We start from the raw sequence: 15027 nt of genomic DNA on the forward strand, positions 1-15027 counted from the left end.
TTTTGGTAGCCCGGGCTGTATTCAAACCCGCCACCTTAGGTGTAAGTGACTGGCGCCTTAGCCACTTGAGCCACAGGCACTGAACCGCCTTGTCATAATTGTGAAGGTGTTCTAGAGCCATATGCATACAATTTAATGAAATTTCATGCCATTCTATTGTTTCAACAATTACTTAAAGCGGACTGCAAAGGTAAAAGGAAAATAAAAGTGTATTGCACAACAAAAACAAAAGTATATTGATTTATTTGTTTACTTTCAAGTCCTTATGGTATTCCGTTTTATGAATACCCTCTTGGTAGACAGATTAGTTGGATTGATTTTATTACAAATAAAGATGTTAGAACATTCAAAATGTTGCTTCGTGTTCACTTTCCAGTTTTTCCTATTCGACAGAATCTTTCTAGGTAATGCCACTTAGTTTTCCAAAGTAGATGAGACTAATTTGTCTATAAGCACCCTTTTATCCATATCCTTGTGTGCACCTGGTTCTCAGACTTTTATTTACATTTTGGCCAGTCTGGCGAGTGAAATGTTAATGTGTTTAAATTTGCATTGCTATGACTATTCAAGAAGTTGGGCATTCTTTCTTATGTTGACTCTAATTGGCGTTTAATCTTCTATGAACAAAACCAAAACAATAAACAAAATATCCGTTATTTAACCCATTTTCTGATAGCGCTGTCTTTTTCAGTTCTGCTTTGGTAGGTTGTGACTTGTATCTTTCGCGCTTAATGATGTATTTTGAAGGTCTGATTGTTTTTTTCCAAGTTAAATCTAGTCAAATAACCATTCGTTTCTGGGTAGGGCTTTTTGTATCATACATTTCTACCCACGGGTCATGAAAATATTCTAGCACGTTATTTCCCAAAAGTTCTAGCTCAGCTGGTCACTTTTAAGTCTTTGATCCCCCTAACTCCGAGTGCGGACCTGGAAGCAGGCACGTCCAGCCACAGCTTGTAGCGGCTCCTCCTTCCGAAGAGGCGCCGTCCCGCCCTGGCCGCGGGGCCTCCGACTCCTGCGGTCAGAAACCGGGTCTGCAATTCCTTTATCAGCACGAAAAAATCAGAATTTTGCTAATAAAATAATAGGTTTTTGCTTGCCATCTGTCATGTTGTTTTGTGTCCTGTAAGGTTTTCATCTTTACGTGTGAAAACGTCACTTTAAGCTTACCTCGCCTGTAAACATTAAAGTTAAAAAACATCTCGCCTGGCTCCCATTCCTCAGCGTTTAGGGCGCCGGCCACATGCACCGAGGCTGGCGGGCTCGAACTGGCCCAGGTCTGCTAAACAAAATGAGAACTAGAACCAAAAAACAGCCGGGCGTTGTAGCGGGCGCCTGTAGTCCCAGCTACTTGGGAGGCTGAGGCAAAAGAATCGCTTAAGCCCAAGAGTTGGAGGTTGCCGTGAGCTGTGATATTACAGCTCTCTACCCAGTGCGACACATTAGGACTCTGTCTCAAAAACAACAACAAAATAAACCATCACGCAACACACTTCCCACAGACGCCACCACCCACCTTTTCCTGAAAGACTCAGTACGCAGGCGCGCCAGGCTGGGGCTCACGCCACGAATTGCGCCTGCGCAGGGAAACGCCCCGCCCCGCCCCGCCCCCCCGGCCTTCTATAAAGCCTCGAGCTTCTCATCGCGAGAGACTTCGTGCTCATGCTTGCTGCTGGGGTCGGAGGTCAGAGTGAGCGTCTAGCGGGCCATAGGAAGAAGATGGCGGTGGAATCGCGCGTTACCCAGGAGGAAATTAAGAAGGAGCCGGAGAAACCAATCGACCGAGAGAAGGTGAGGGCCCCGGCACTGTGGCGTCCCGGAAGAGGTTTGGGTGGGCCTGGAAGGACGGAGTGGCGCGACCCGTGTGTATTTTGGTCCCTAAGCTGCTTGTAGGCCGCGGCGCCTCGAGTAGGGAAAGAAACTCCGGACTCACAGCCGCTGCCTTTAACAGCTGTGCTTCCTTTCTTGTCTCCCCCAGACATGCCCGCTGCTGCTCCGAGTGTTCACCACCAATAACGGCCGCCATCACCGAATGGACGAATTCTCACGCGGGAACGTACCTTCCAGCGAGCTGCAGATCTACACTTGGTGAGCGGGCGGAGGCGGGGTCAGGGACCTGGTTTGGAAACAAGCACAGTCACTTAATGGGCTTTGTTAGTGAGGGGTAATTTTCCTGGATTAAAATGTCAACTTTTCTACTTGGGGTCTTTGGGCACAGTTCTCAGAAAGTTAGAGATTTTTGCTATTAGGTAAAAGGGCATTTGTCCATTTTGTAACGCTTTTATGATAGATGTTGAAACTTCTGTGTTGGTGAGAACTGACAAGACTCAAGATTGCTATCACTTTTGCCTTCCTGGTGTGTGGATAAGTAATGCAGTAGCTGCTTCTTAAAGGTACATGATATTAGGATAACAGGGTAAGGGGGAGTGATGCCGTTGAGTGGTATTTGTTATCTTCAAAGTACTTAACATTTCTATTTAGGTGCCATAGCATCAAAAATAAACTACTACCCCAAGCCGAGTGATTGCTGCTCTAGAGCTTTTGGTTTATGTTTTGTGAAGATTGGTTCTTGAGTATTTTTTTCTTGTTATGTGTACTTACTCTTCACCTAAGTCTGACTAAGGACAGCTGCATATTGTAAGCTTATCTTTTTTTTTTTTTTTTTTTTTTTGAGACAGAGCCTCAAGTTGTCCCCCTGGGTAGAGTGCTGTGGCATCACAGCTCACAGCAACCTCTCACTCCTGGGCTCAAGCGAGTCTCCTGCCTCCGCCTCCCAAGTAGCTGGGACCACAGGCGCCCACCACAATGCCTGGCTATTTTTTTTGGTTGCAGCCATCATTGTTGTTTGGCGGGCCGGACTGGATTCGAACCTGCCATCTTAGGTGTATGTGGATGGTGCCTTAGCCACTTGAACCACAGGCGCCGACCCTGTAAATGCTGCATGTAACTCCATGGTTTCATACCATAATGGCTTTTTAGTAGAAGTAAAAGGTGCGCAATTTTAAAAAAGTATATGATCACATTAAAAAAAAGATAAAATTTGTCTTTTTTTTTTTTTTTTTTAAGACAGAGTCTCACTGTGTCTTTCTGAGTAGAGTGCTGTGGTGTCACAGCTCATAGCATCCTCAAACTCTTGGGCCCAAGCGATTCTCTTGTCTCAGCCTCCCAAGTAGCTGGGACTACAGGTGCCTGCCACAATGCCAGGCTATTTTTTGGTTCTTCTTGTTTGGCAGGCCCAGGCTGGATTCTAACCCATCAGCTCTGGAGTATGGGGCTGGCGCTCTAGCTGCTAAGCTACAGGCGTTGAGCCCTTTCTTTCTTTCTTTCTTTCTTTTTTTTTTTGAGACAAGAGTCTCACTGTTACCTAGGCTAGAGTGCGGTGGCTTCAGCCCAGCTCATGGTAACCTCGACTGGGGTCTCAAACAGTTCTTTTGCTTCAGTCTCCCTGATAGGTGGGACTGTAGGCTCTTGCCACAACACCGCTATTTTTAGAGAAGGAATATCTCTTGCTTAGGCTGGTTTCAAACTCATGGTTGCAGGCTGGGCCTGGTCGTTCATGCCTGTAATCCTAGCACTCTAGGAGGCCTAGGTGGGTGGATTGCCTCAGCTCACAGGTTCCAGACTAGCCTGAACAAGAGCAAGACCCTGTCTCTAAAAATAGCTGAGTGTTGTGGCCAGCGCCTGTAGCCAGCTACGTGGGAGGCTGAGACAAGAAAATTGCTTGAGCCCAAGAGTTTGAGGCTGCTGTGAGTTATGACACCACAGCATTCTACTGAGGGCAGCAAAGTGAGACTGTTTCAAAAAACCCCAAAACAACAAAAAATCAAACTCCTGGCTGCAATCGATCTCCCTGCATTGATTTCCCAAAGTGCTGGGATTGCAGACCTGAGCCACCATTCCAAGCCCCCAACCCTTTTTTTTTTTTTTTAAGAGACAGGCATGCACCACCCAGCCAGCCCTGTATCTTTTTAAAGGTAACCTGTACCTACTAAGCAATAGCACCCTTGATAGCTTTTAATCTACCTTTTGTCTATATGAATTTGCCTATTCTAGGTATCTCACAGAGGTGGAATCATTACACGATTTGTCATCTCATTACTGCCTTGTTTGACTTAGCAGAATATTTGCAGGGTTCATCCATGTTGTAGTATCTATAATACTTTCCTTCCTTTGCAAGGCTGAATAATATTCCGTTCTATGAATAGCTATTCGTCTGTTTATGGACACTTGGGTTTCTGCTTTTTTGCTATTGGGAGTGATCCTGTTATGAGCATTGGCATACAGATATGTGTTTGTGTCCCTGCTTTCAGTTCTTTTGAGTTACATACCTGGGAACAGATTACTAGGTCATATGATTTTGTTTAATTTTTTGAGGAAACAAAACTTTTTCCTAGGAGCTACACCATTTTATATTTCTCAGAAGGTGTGTGATTGTAAACTGTAAGCTTAGTATACTAGAACTCAATCTTTTGAAGATTGGGAACCTTAATTAGTCTTTTGTGGAGGTGCTTGTTAAATTTATGTAGTACTATGATTCTATTCTCTTCAGCATCACAGGGTAAGAGTTCCAGGAAGGTTGATGTAACTTATAGGGCAGAATTGTTCAGTGATGACCTTTTTTTTTTTTTTTTTTTAAGAGAAAAGTCTCACTTTATCACCCTCGGTAGAGTGCCAGCCATGGCGTCATAGCTCACAGCAACTTCCAAATCTTGGGCTTAGGTGATTTTCTTGCCTCAGCTTCCTGAGTAGCTGAGACTACAGGCACTTGCACAATGCCTGGCTATTTTTTGTTACAGTTTGGTTGGGGCAGGGTTGAAACCCACCACCCTGGGTATATGGGGCGAGCGCCTTACCCACTGAGCCTCAGAGATTAAAACTTAAATTCCAAAATACAAGACTTCCTCTGCCAGGTGGTGTGCTTGGATCTTATTGTAAGGTCACTCCATTGGAAAAGGCAAATGAACAAGTATTAAGTAAGATTTTAGGGTTAATATGGCAGGTAAGATGACAAACCACCTACTCCCAGTCAAGAAAAACAAATTACAGAAAAAGCCCCCAAACTGTCTATAAATTGCAACCAAGCAAAGAAGGAACAACCTTACTTATATCTCAAAATGCTGGCCAAAGAAGACAAAGATTCTGAAAGACCAGATGGTTGGTGTCGGGGTAAGCACACATTCCTGTCTCCTCAGAAGCAATAATGAGGAAAGATTAGTTAACCAATTTTGGGAGTTTTCACATTGGAGGAGACCAAGGGCCTAACATAGGCATCCCTGGGACAATTCACGGAAAAAGTAGATTTCCAGAAAAGCCCTATAAAGACAGGCTAAGTTTGCCAGAATCCAAAATGTTCTGTGGAGTTTTGGGAACAAGCCAAACACCGAAGGAATGTTCTATATTTTGTACTTGGTGGTCATTAAATAGGTTATCAGAAGAGAATTACCTAGGTCACTATTAGTCAGGGTTAATCCAGAAAAACAGAACCAGTAGAAGAAAGATATTACAAGATTTATTGCAAATAAATGACTTAAGTGATTTTAAGGGCTGATTAGGCACCTGTGTCCTAAATTCATGGGGCAGGTCCTTGGGAAAGGCTGGAACCCTTGATGTGACCTGAGCTTAAGTTGCTATCCACAGCTAGATTGATGTTTTTAGGCAGTTTCAGGTCTGTTCTTACTAAGGCCTATTCTTTTTTTTTTTTTTTTCTTTGAGACAGCACTTCAAGCTCTCACCCTGGGTAGAGTGCTGTCACATCACAGCTCACAGCAACCTCCAACTCCTGGCTCAAGCGATTTTCCTGCCTCTGCCTCCCAAGTAGCTGAGACTACAGGCACCCACCACAACGCCTGCTATTTTTTGGTTGCAGCTGTAATTGTTATTTGGCGGGCGCAGGCTGGATTTGAACCTGCCAGCTCAGGTGTATGTGGCTGGTGCCTTAGCCTTTTGAGCCATAGGTGCCGAGCCTGTCCAGCTGTTTTTTTAGAGACAAGGGTCTCCCACTTGCCCAGGCTGGTCTTTAACTTGTGAAGACAATGCGCTCCGCCCAATTTAAGGCCTTTCAATTGAAGAAATTAGGTGTTACCTAGGTTATCTAGGTAGACTTCAATCATATCTTCAAAATATCTTACAGAAATACCTATATTAGTATTCATTTGTATTTAGTTGAGTAACTGGGGACTATAGTTTTGCCACGTTGTCATACAATTTTGAGCTTCACAATGACCTCCCGGACAGTGGTCAGAAAGCCCTGGTTGGCACTGTAGCTGTTGGTCTGGGAACATAGTTCTTAGAAGTTGGGGTATTTGGAGGATTCATGCTGTCCGAACTGCTAAAGGGTGTGAAACAAATTCTCTAGGTTAAGTATGAGCAAGATGACAATATGGAAAATGTTTTTAGAAAAGAAAAAAAGTCCTTTGTAGTGTGTATTATGAGTACACTCTATATATCAGAATATAGATTGAGCATCCTAAGTCTAAAATCTGAAATTCTCCAAATTAGAAACTTTTAAGCACTGACATGGAGCCACAAGTAGAAATTTCCACACATAGATATTTAACATAAGCTTTTTTCATGTACAAAATTACTGAAAATACTGTATGAAGTTCCTTTCCAGCTGTATATTTAGGTGTATATGAATCATAAGTGAATTTTGTATTTATATGTGGGTTCCAGCCCCAAGATAGCTCATTATGTTTATGCAAATATTCCAAAAATGAAAAATCTTAAATACTTCTGGTCTTAAGCATTTCCAGTAAAGGATACTCAACCTGTAATTGATACAGAATGATTAACATCAGAAAGAACATCAGGTAAAATAAAATCACCACCAAAACAGATAAAACCAGTCTGATTGTAGCCAGGCTTTGTGGTCAGCGTCTGTAATCCCAGCTACTGGGAGGCTGAGGCAAGAGAATCGCTTATGCCCAAGAGTGTGAGGTTGCTATGAGCTGTGATGCCACTGCACTCTACTGAGGGTGACACTCTTGTCTCAAAACCAAAAAAAATTTTTTTTCTCCGTAGTATTGTGGATATATACAAAAAGATGTCCTCAGTGATGTTAACATCTGGTTATTTCTGATTGGAGAGATTTGGGATATAATTTATTGCTTTTCTTGTGTATGTCTTTAAATAATGTGCATGTATCAAGTTGGGAAGGGCAGTGATGCCCAGCTTCTCACCTCTCATGGTACATATAGTGGCCTTGGGTCTGAAACATTTCCTTGCAAAGAGAGCCTTCCCAGCCTGTGTTGGGCAGATCTAGTGGCGGTATCTTTCCCTGTTCTGGCCTTGATGTGTACTTTGTTTTGTTTAAGTGTGTATGCTGTATCATTCCTGCTCACATGACTGCTGTATTTATCCCCAACAAAAAGGGAAGAGAGGTCTTTTGCCTGAAGCATGACTGGAGAATATAACAATCTCACTGTGTTGGCTGTGGAGTAAGACCTGCTAGCCGTGGGGGCTGACATTATTGTAGGTGATTTTACTGTCTCTTTGTTGGTGTGAACAAAGTCTTGTTCAGCCGGTGCCTGCATAAGTCAGGTCTGTCTTGGTGACTCGGACACCTGCAAATCACACATTGGCTTTACATCTTGGGACTGCTGTTCCTGGTGGTAGATACTACGATGGTCTTTGCTGTCCTTAACACAGTAGGCCTCCTTTCCTTGGAGGTAGTAACAGGTGTCACTTGTTTGACATACCAGTTCTATACAAAACAGAAACTTTAAAAAATGTGAGATGAATCCCAGCACTCTGGGAGGTTGAGGTGGGTGGAGTGCCTGAGCTCAGGAGTTCAAGACCAGCTCTGAGGTAGAGTAGGACTCCATCTCTGAAAATTGCCTGGCACCGTGGCGGGCATCTGTAGTCCCAGCTACTCAGGAGGATGTGGCAGAAGAATTGCTTGAGCCCAAGAGTTTGTGATAGCTGTGAGCTGTGATGCCACCATACTCTACTAGGAGTAGGGGGTACAACAAAGTGAGACTCTGTCTCAAAAGAAAAAACGTGAGATGGAGATAGGTTGAAGGCAACAAAGGGGTATAATGAGAGGCGAAAATAAAGCAGTGATTGTGGGGATGAAGAAAAAATAGATCTTTGTGTAACAGGGTGGAGATGGCATAAATTGAACAAGTCTTATGGTTGTGACTTGGGTGGCTAAGTGGTATTTTTGATACAAATGTGAGAGGAAAGGCGTGTTTTGGGAAGAAGACTTTTTCTGTTATGAAAAATACTGAGAAAGATTTGGCCCAGTAGAAAATAGATGATGTATTTTTCATCACTGTAGTTAAAGCCAGTGGTTTCCTTTAGGTATGGTGAATAGCGTATGGAGCTAAAACTAAATGAGTTCTTTGATGTGTGATTCCTACTTGATGCAGAACCTGAGAATTCTTGCTCTTCAGGAGTGCCTCCTGATTATAGGGCTCCACGGGCATTGCTGTTTCAAATTCCAAACCATCCCTTTCGTTTTCCTAGTTGTTAAGGAAGAAAAGCATATAAAAACATATACTAGGTTGTTATTAAGATGCCTGTACTGTATTTTAAAAGACTTCTAGGCTGGGTGTGGTGGCTCATACCCGTAATCCCAGCACTTTGAGAGGCTGAGGCAGAAGGATTGCTTGAGGCCAGGAGTTTCAGACCAGCTTGAACAAGAGCAAGACCCTCTCTACAAAAAATTAGCTAGGTGGCGCATACCTCTAGTCCTTGCTATTCTGGAGGCTGCGGTAGGAGGCTCGCTTGGAGCCCAGGAGTTTGAGGTTCCTGTGTGCTATGATGATGCCACTACTTCTTTTAGCCTGGTAATAGAGGGAGACACTGCCTCAACACAAAAAGGAGGGGGTGGTTCCAGATTGTGCCATATTATGTATTACCTCATGGGACTATATAAAGTTGAGTTCAAATCAGTATTTTGCAGAGTAAGAATTTGTAAGAGGAGCCTGAGCTTTATTGTGAGAAAATTTCATTGGCTCTTGATCTCCTTCTATCATAAACTCACCTTAAGATTCCATCTAAGGGCAGTGCCCATAGCTCAGTGGTAGAGCGCCGACCATATACACTGAGGCTGGCAGGTTCAAACCTGACCCAGGCCTGCTAAAACAAGCTGACAACTGCAACAAAAAAATAGCTGGGCGTCGTGGTGGGTGCCTGTAGTCCCAGCCACTTGAGAGGCTGAGGCAAGAGAATCGCTAAAGCCCAAGAGTTTGAGGTTGCTGTGAGCTGTGATGCCAAGGCACTTTACCCAGAGCGACAGCTTGAGACTCTGTCTCAAAAAAATCCATCTAAGAAAGAAAAGAAAGACATTACATCTCTATGAAAATGCCTTCCTAACTCCTTGATTCTTAGATGCATTCTAATGCCAAAAAATGCTAAAATGGGGAAGAGTACATGTCTTAGAAATAATGAAATACAATTATTTTGCCTATTTCAATTAATTTTGATTTGGACTGTTTACCATTAGGCCATAAGATTTTATGTAGAGCAGCTCAGCACCTATAGCTCAAGTAGCTGGGGCGGTGGCCACGTACACCAGAGCTGGTGGGTTCATACCCCTCCTGGGCCTGCCAAACAACAGTGACAGCTGTAACAATAACAAAAATAGCTGGGCGTTGTGGTGGGCTCCTGTAGTCCCAGCTGCTTGGGAGGCTGAGGCAAGAGAATCACCTAAGCCCAAGAGTTTGAGGTTTCTGTGAGCTGTGATGCTACAGTACTTTACTGTGAGGCTGACACAGTGAGACTCTGTCTTGAAACAAACAAAAAGATTTTGCATAACAACAAGAGATTAGAATATGGGACTTCTGGATTTCTGAAGAGCCCTTTAACCCTAAGGGTTTGGATTTTTTTTTTCAAAGAGACAAAGTCTCTTATCTCTCAGGATAGAGTCAGTGGTGCAGTCATGGTTCACTGCAGTCTCCAGGTCTTGGCTCAAGTGGTTCTCTTGCCTCTGCCTCCCAAGTAGCCAGACTGTACACATGCACCACCACACTCAGTGAATTAAAAAAAAAAATTTGTGAAGAGAAGGGATTCTTTGTGTTGCCTAGGCAAGTATCAAATTCCTGGGCTCAAGAAAAGAGTCATCAAAATTTTCCACAATGAGGATGATGGGAGTTTTTTTCAAATTTTTAAAAAAATTTTCTCTATACATATATATGTGTTTATTTGGTTTCCACTTTTTGCCTTCACAAAATTAAAAAGGCTTAAAATTTAATAACAATAACAATGTTTAAGATAAGGACTAGAAACAAAAACTTGTAAAAAACGAACAAATATAAATACATTCAGAAATCAGATGATTGCTGCATTGAAATATTGAGCAATAATAATAATGCAAAAATTAAGTAATATTCACATTGTCAGATAAGAGTATGTCTATCATAGAGTGCTTTGACTCTGAGGTTCAGTATGGAGTCATCAGTTATTTCTTTCCAAAGTCTCAAAAAATAGGCAACTAATATTTATAAATAAAAATAAAAGATACTTTTTTTTTTCCCACGTTTTTTGGCTGGGGCTGGGTTTGAACCTGCCACCTCCAGCATATGGGACCAGTGCCTTACTCCTTTGAGCCACAGGCGCTGCCAATAAAAGATAATTTCAAAAAAACAGATCTTGCCAAATCTTACAGACAATAGAAGCTGATGGGAGTTTTTGAAGGCAAATAGAATTTTTAGCTGTCTCAAAATTAAACTGTAGCTTAAGACCCTGGCATTTTCTGACATAAGTCATAAACAACCCAGTTATACTTAATTATTCTTGTTGTTATTGCTGTTTAATCAAATGTAAATGTGTTTTTTTTTAAATTCAGGATGGATGCAACCTTGAAAGAACTGACTAGTTTAGTAAAAGAAGTCTACCCAGAAGCTAGAAAGAAGGGCACACACTTCAATTTTGCGATTGTTTTTACAGATCTTAAGAGACCTGGCTATCGGTAGGTAACTTCTCATTTTTAATTTCTGTAATTTCTTTTTGTTTTTGGTGTGTTTTAGTTCATAGAGGTAACTGCTTTAATGATTGTCATTAGTGAGGGAAGTAAGAATTTATATTATCATGATGTCTGATTTAGCTTAATATAGTACTTAAAGTTTTGAAATATGTTATGATGGAGCAAATCCAGTCCCTTATTTACTTTGTGATACACATTAGTTTTCATTGATTTGTGGATCATTAACAGTTGATTTTCTTTCCTGCAGAGTTAAGGAGATTGGCAGCACCATGTCTGGCAGGAAGGGGACTGATGATTCCATGACCCTGCAATCACAGAAGTTCCAAATAGGAGATTATCTGGACATAGCAATTACACCTCCAAATCGGGCACCACCTCCTTCAGGACGCATGAGACCTTATTAAATTCTATTTACTATTCGTGGAATTTATTTTTTGGTCAGTTATGTAAAATAAACTTCCATGCTCTTTTTCCTCTTCTGATTATTGCCATTAAGCCTTTAAATTGTAAACAAATTATAATGCATCTATTTAGGAGTTAGATTTGGATGTACTATATGAATATTAATAGAACTCTTGTGCTTTTCAAGCCCTTCTGTAAACTATGAAGAAAAGTGCTCTTAGCATTCTGTGTAAAACTGTATTGTTAAATACATGTGTGTAATCAGTCTGAGTGTGAAAGTTAATGGAGGCATGGGAACAGGGTTTAATCTCATATTTGGGGTTTTATACTAAGTAGTGGAAGAGGGTAAGTTTAAGCCCCCAAGGAGCACAACAAGAAAGCCCTGGGATTATATGAAATTGAATGTGACTTTGTGGTGTGGACTTGTAAGCATTTAGAAAAAGGACCTATAAGAATGAGGCAATGTGTTGGAAGAGGTATTTTGGCATAGTTGGAGCTGAGGCAAGTTAAAGAAGCTGTCAGCTTGATCCAGGGTACCATGACACAAAGGTTAGAGAAAAGAACAGGCTCCATAGTGAGGGCTTCTCGTGTTTTAAAAATGGGGGGAGTAGGGAAATTTGGAGGCAGGAACCAGGAACAGGAAACAGACTTAGAAATTTAGTTAAGCGGCTGGGCACCTGTAGCACAGTGGTTATGGCACCAGCCACATACACTGAGGCTGGTAGGCTTGAACCTGGCCCAGGCCAGCTAAAACAGCAATGACAACTGCAACAAAAGTAGCCAGGTGTTGTGGCCTGTAGTCCCAGCTACTTGGGAGGCTGAGACAAGAGAATCACTAAAACCCAAAAGTTTGAGGTTGCTGTGAGCAGTGACATTACAGCACTCTACTGTGAGGGTGACAGTGAAACTATGTCTCAAAAAAAAAAAAATTTTTTTTAGTTAAGGGTGGAAAGGTTTACCATGAAGTCTGCAAGTGGAGCGAGGGAAGAAAGGAATCTCAAGACCAGGGGAGAAGAGCCAGGGATGGGGTCAGATTCACAGTAGGAGATAACACACCCTGCTGTGTGTCAGACAGGGCTGGTACACATCTGAGGGGCCACATAGCGTGGCAACTGAGCCAGTGGGCAAAACGTTTACATCCTGACTGCATGTGTAGTTCTGTGACCTTGAATAAGTTACTTGGATCAAGTCTTCTTTTGCAAAGTGGAAATAACAACCCATAGGATTGTGAAGGTTAAATAATTTGTAAAGGGCTTAGAGTAGTGCCTGACGGATAAAAATAAATACTTGTTAATGGCCATAAAGTGGAGTTCATCAAAACTGGAACCCTGGCTTGGCGCCTGTGGCTCAAGCAGCTAAGGTGCCAGCCACATACACCTGAGCTGGCGGGTTTGAATCCAGCCTGGGCCTGCCAAACAACAGTGATGCCTGCAACCAAAAAATAGCCAGGTGTTGTGGCGTGTGCCTATAGTCCCAGCTACTTGGGAGGCAGAGGCAGGAGACTTGCTTGAGCCCAGGAGTTGGAGGTTGCTGTGAGCTGTGATGTCACAGGACTCTACCCAGGTTGACAGCTTGAGGCTCTGTCTCAAAAAAAACCCCAGGAACCCAGTCTTCCTTGAGACTGCTCTACACAGTTACAATCAGTATAGCAGCATGTATTAAACCTAATTACTAGGTGGCGCCTGTTGCTCAGTGGGTAGGGTGCTGGCCCCATATACCAAGGGTGATGGGTTCGAACCCAGCCCTGGCCAAACTGCATACAAAAAATAGCCAGGCATTGTGGTCCCAGCTACTTGGGAGGCTGAGGCAAGAGAATCACCTAAGCCCAGGAGTTGGAGGTTGCTGTGAGCTGTGACTGAGGGCGATAAAGTGAGACTCTGTCTCTAAAAGTAAATAAATAAACCTAATTACCTTTAGTCTGTTAGAGAATTGGAAATGTATATCCCAAAATGAAAAAATTGCACTAGCAATAAAATTGCACTAGTTTTATCTTATAGGTACAAAAGGAACCATTTAAAATCTAATAATTCTGTGGAATAGGTGTCCCTGTTGTAAAGTCACTGACAGACCAGCCTGGAGCCCTGAATCTTGTGTCTCTGCTGCTCTGTCATTTACCCAAACCCTCAAGTGGTTTAATTCAGACAAGATTGACTTGAGTTCTGTGTGCCATAAAGTTAATTTAAACCTAACTTCCTGGAAAAAGCCTGTTTAGGAGAAAATGATTTACTCTGCAGGTCGAGGGTGGGGAGTCTTAAAAAGGACCTGTACAAGCCAGTTGTTCATATGGTGTGAGCTCTTAGCCAGAGGCTCTACCATAATTCCAAGTTACTCTCCCACTAAATTGAAAATAGTGTTTTGGCTGGTTTGCCAAAATCCCACCCTTTGCTTGGTTCCAACATGAAATTTTTCCTTTAAGGATTTCATTCTTCACGAAAAGTATAAAAAATACCTACTGGATTTATTATTGAATATAATGTTAAGAACGAAAGGACTCCTATGCAGTCGTTAAGTGTGGCTTTGAGTCATAACTGAGCTGTTTCCTCAAATATAAAATAGAAGTAGTTACTATGACAGCACCTTGCTCTGTGTTTTAGTATCTGCCCTGACTGCCTCAATTGTGTATAGTCTGTAGTTGACATTTTCCCTTTGGAATGTGTAAGGAACAGTATACAACATTGTCCGTGTCTTTTTCTGTTTTCTGACCTATATAAAAACTGGGACAGTTAGACTCAAACTCTGACCATTGACTCTCATTTCAGGTACATTAATATGCGTGTGCACACATGTGAGGGACAGGTATGAGTGGAGGTAGAACTTTGTTAGGCTCGGTTTGAAATTCCCTAAATCTTAAACCCTGTCACTAAATAGCTGACCTCAGTCTTTCTAAATATTTAATCAAACACAAATTCCAAACTTGTTTTTGTGAAGTGGAGAAGGGAGCATTGTACAACCAGGCTTATAATATTTACATAGTTACGTTTAGCTGTGCCGAATACAGGTGGTATCCGACTTCACAGGGGTTTTAAATTCTGATTTTCAACTTTGCAATGATATGAAAGTGATGTACCGTATTCCCTGGGCTCCTTAACTTTTGATGAGGCCACATGCAGATAAATCTGTCATAAATTGAAAATATTAAGTAGAAAATGCACTTTCAACTTAGGATATTTTTAGCCAATGATGGGCTTATTGAGACATGACCGTATAAGTCTGTACTTGGCTAAGAAGCAACTTTACCTGCATTATCTCATTTAATCTTCACAACTGAGATAATGACTAATTTCCATTTATAAATGCGCTTGAAGCCTAGGTTGGTTTTTAACCTTTTGGGTCAGCCCAGACAGAAGCGTACTTTCTATTAAACAGTTCAGAAGTGGGGGTGAGGGGAAATTGAACCTTGGTAGCCAATAGTAGAAGAGTAGTTGAAATATACATTTCCAGAAATAGTGTTCTTTCATACTTTGTTTTATCCTTGATTTATTAATCTAGCTTCTACCCATACTACCATGCTGCTCTTGTGGCATTATCCATTACAATTATAAATCTCTGCCAAGATAAAACTAGACCACCCTTATTCAGTTTTCTTTTTGAGACAGAGCCTCAAGCTACCCCCCTGGGTAGAGTGCCATGGCATCACAGCTCACAACCTCCAACTCCTGGGCTCAAGTGAGTCTCTTGCCTCAGCCTCCCAAGTAGCT

The 15027-nt window shown here is 42.2% G+C and overlaps 1 protein-coding gene across 1 annotated transcript; it reads left to right on the top strand.

The window, feature by feature from the left end:
• Positions 1-1629: 1629 nt before the first annotated feature.
• SAP18 (Sin3A associated protein 18) lies at positions 1630-11594 on the top strand. Its single transcript, XM_003796703.3, has 4 exons — positions 1630-1791; positions 1979-2088; positions 10790-10912; positions 11175-11594. The coding sequence occupies exons 1-4, from the start codon at positions 1663-1665 to the stop codon at positions 11329-11331; spliced, it is 519 nt and encodes a 172-aa protein (XP_003796751.2). The 5' UTR covers positions 1630-1662; the 3' UTR covers positions 11332-11594.
• The last annotated feature ends 3433 nt before the right edge of the window (positions 11595-15027 follow it).

This window comes from Otolemur garnettii, unplaced genomic scaffold (genome assembly GCF_000181295.1).
Source record: "Otolemur garnettii isolate 467f Iridium unplaced genomic scaffold, OtoGar3 scaffold00106, whole genome shotgun sequence".
Classification (NCBI taxonomy): Eukaryota; Metazoa; Chordata; class Mammalia; order Primates; family Galagidae; genus Otolemur; species Otolemur garnettii.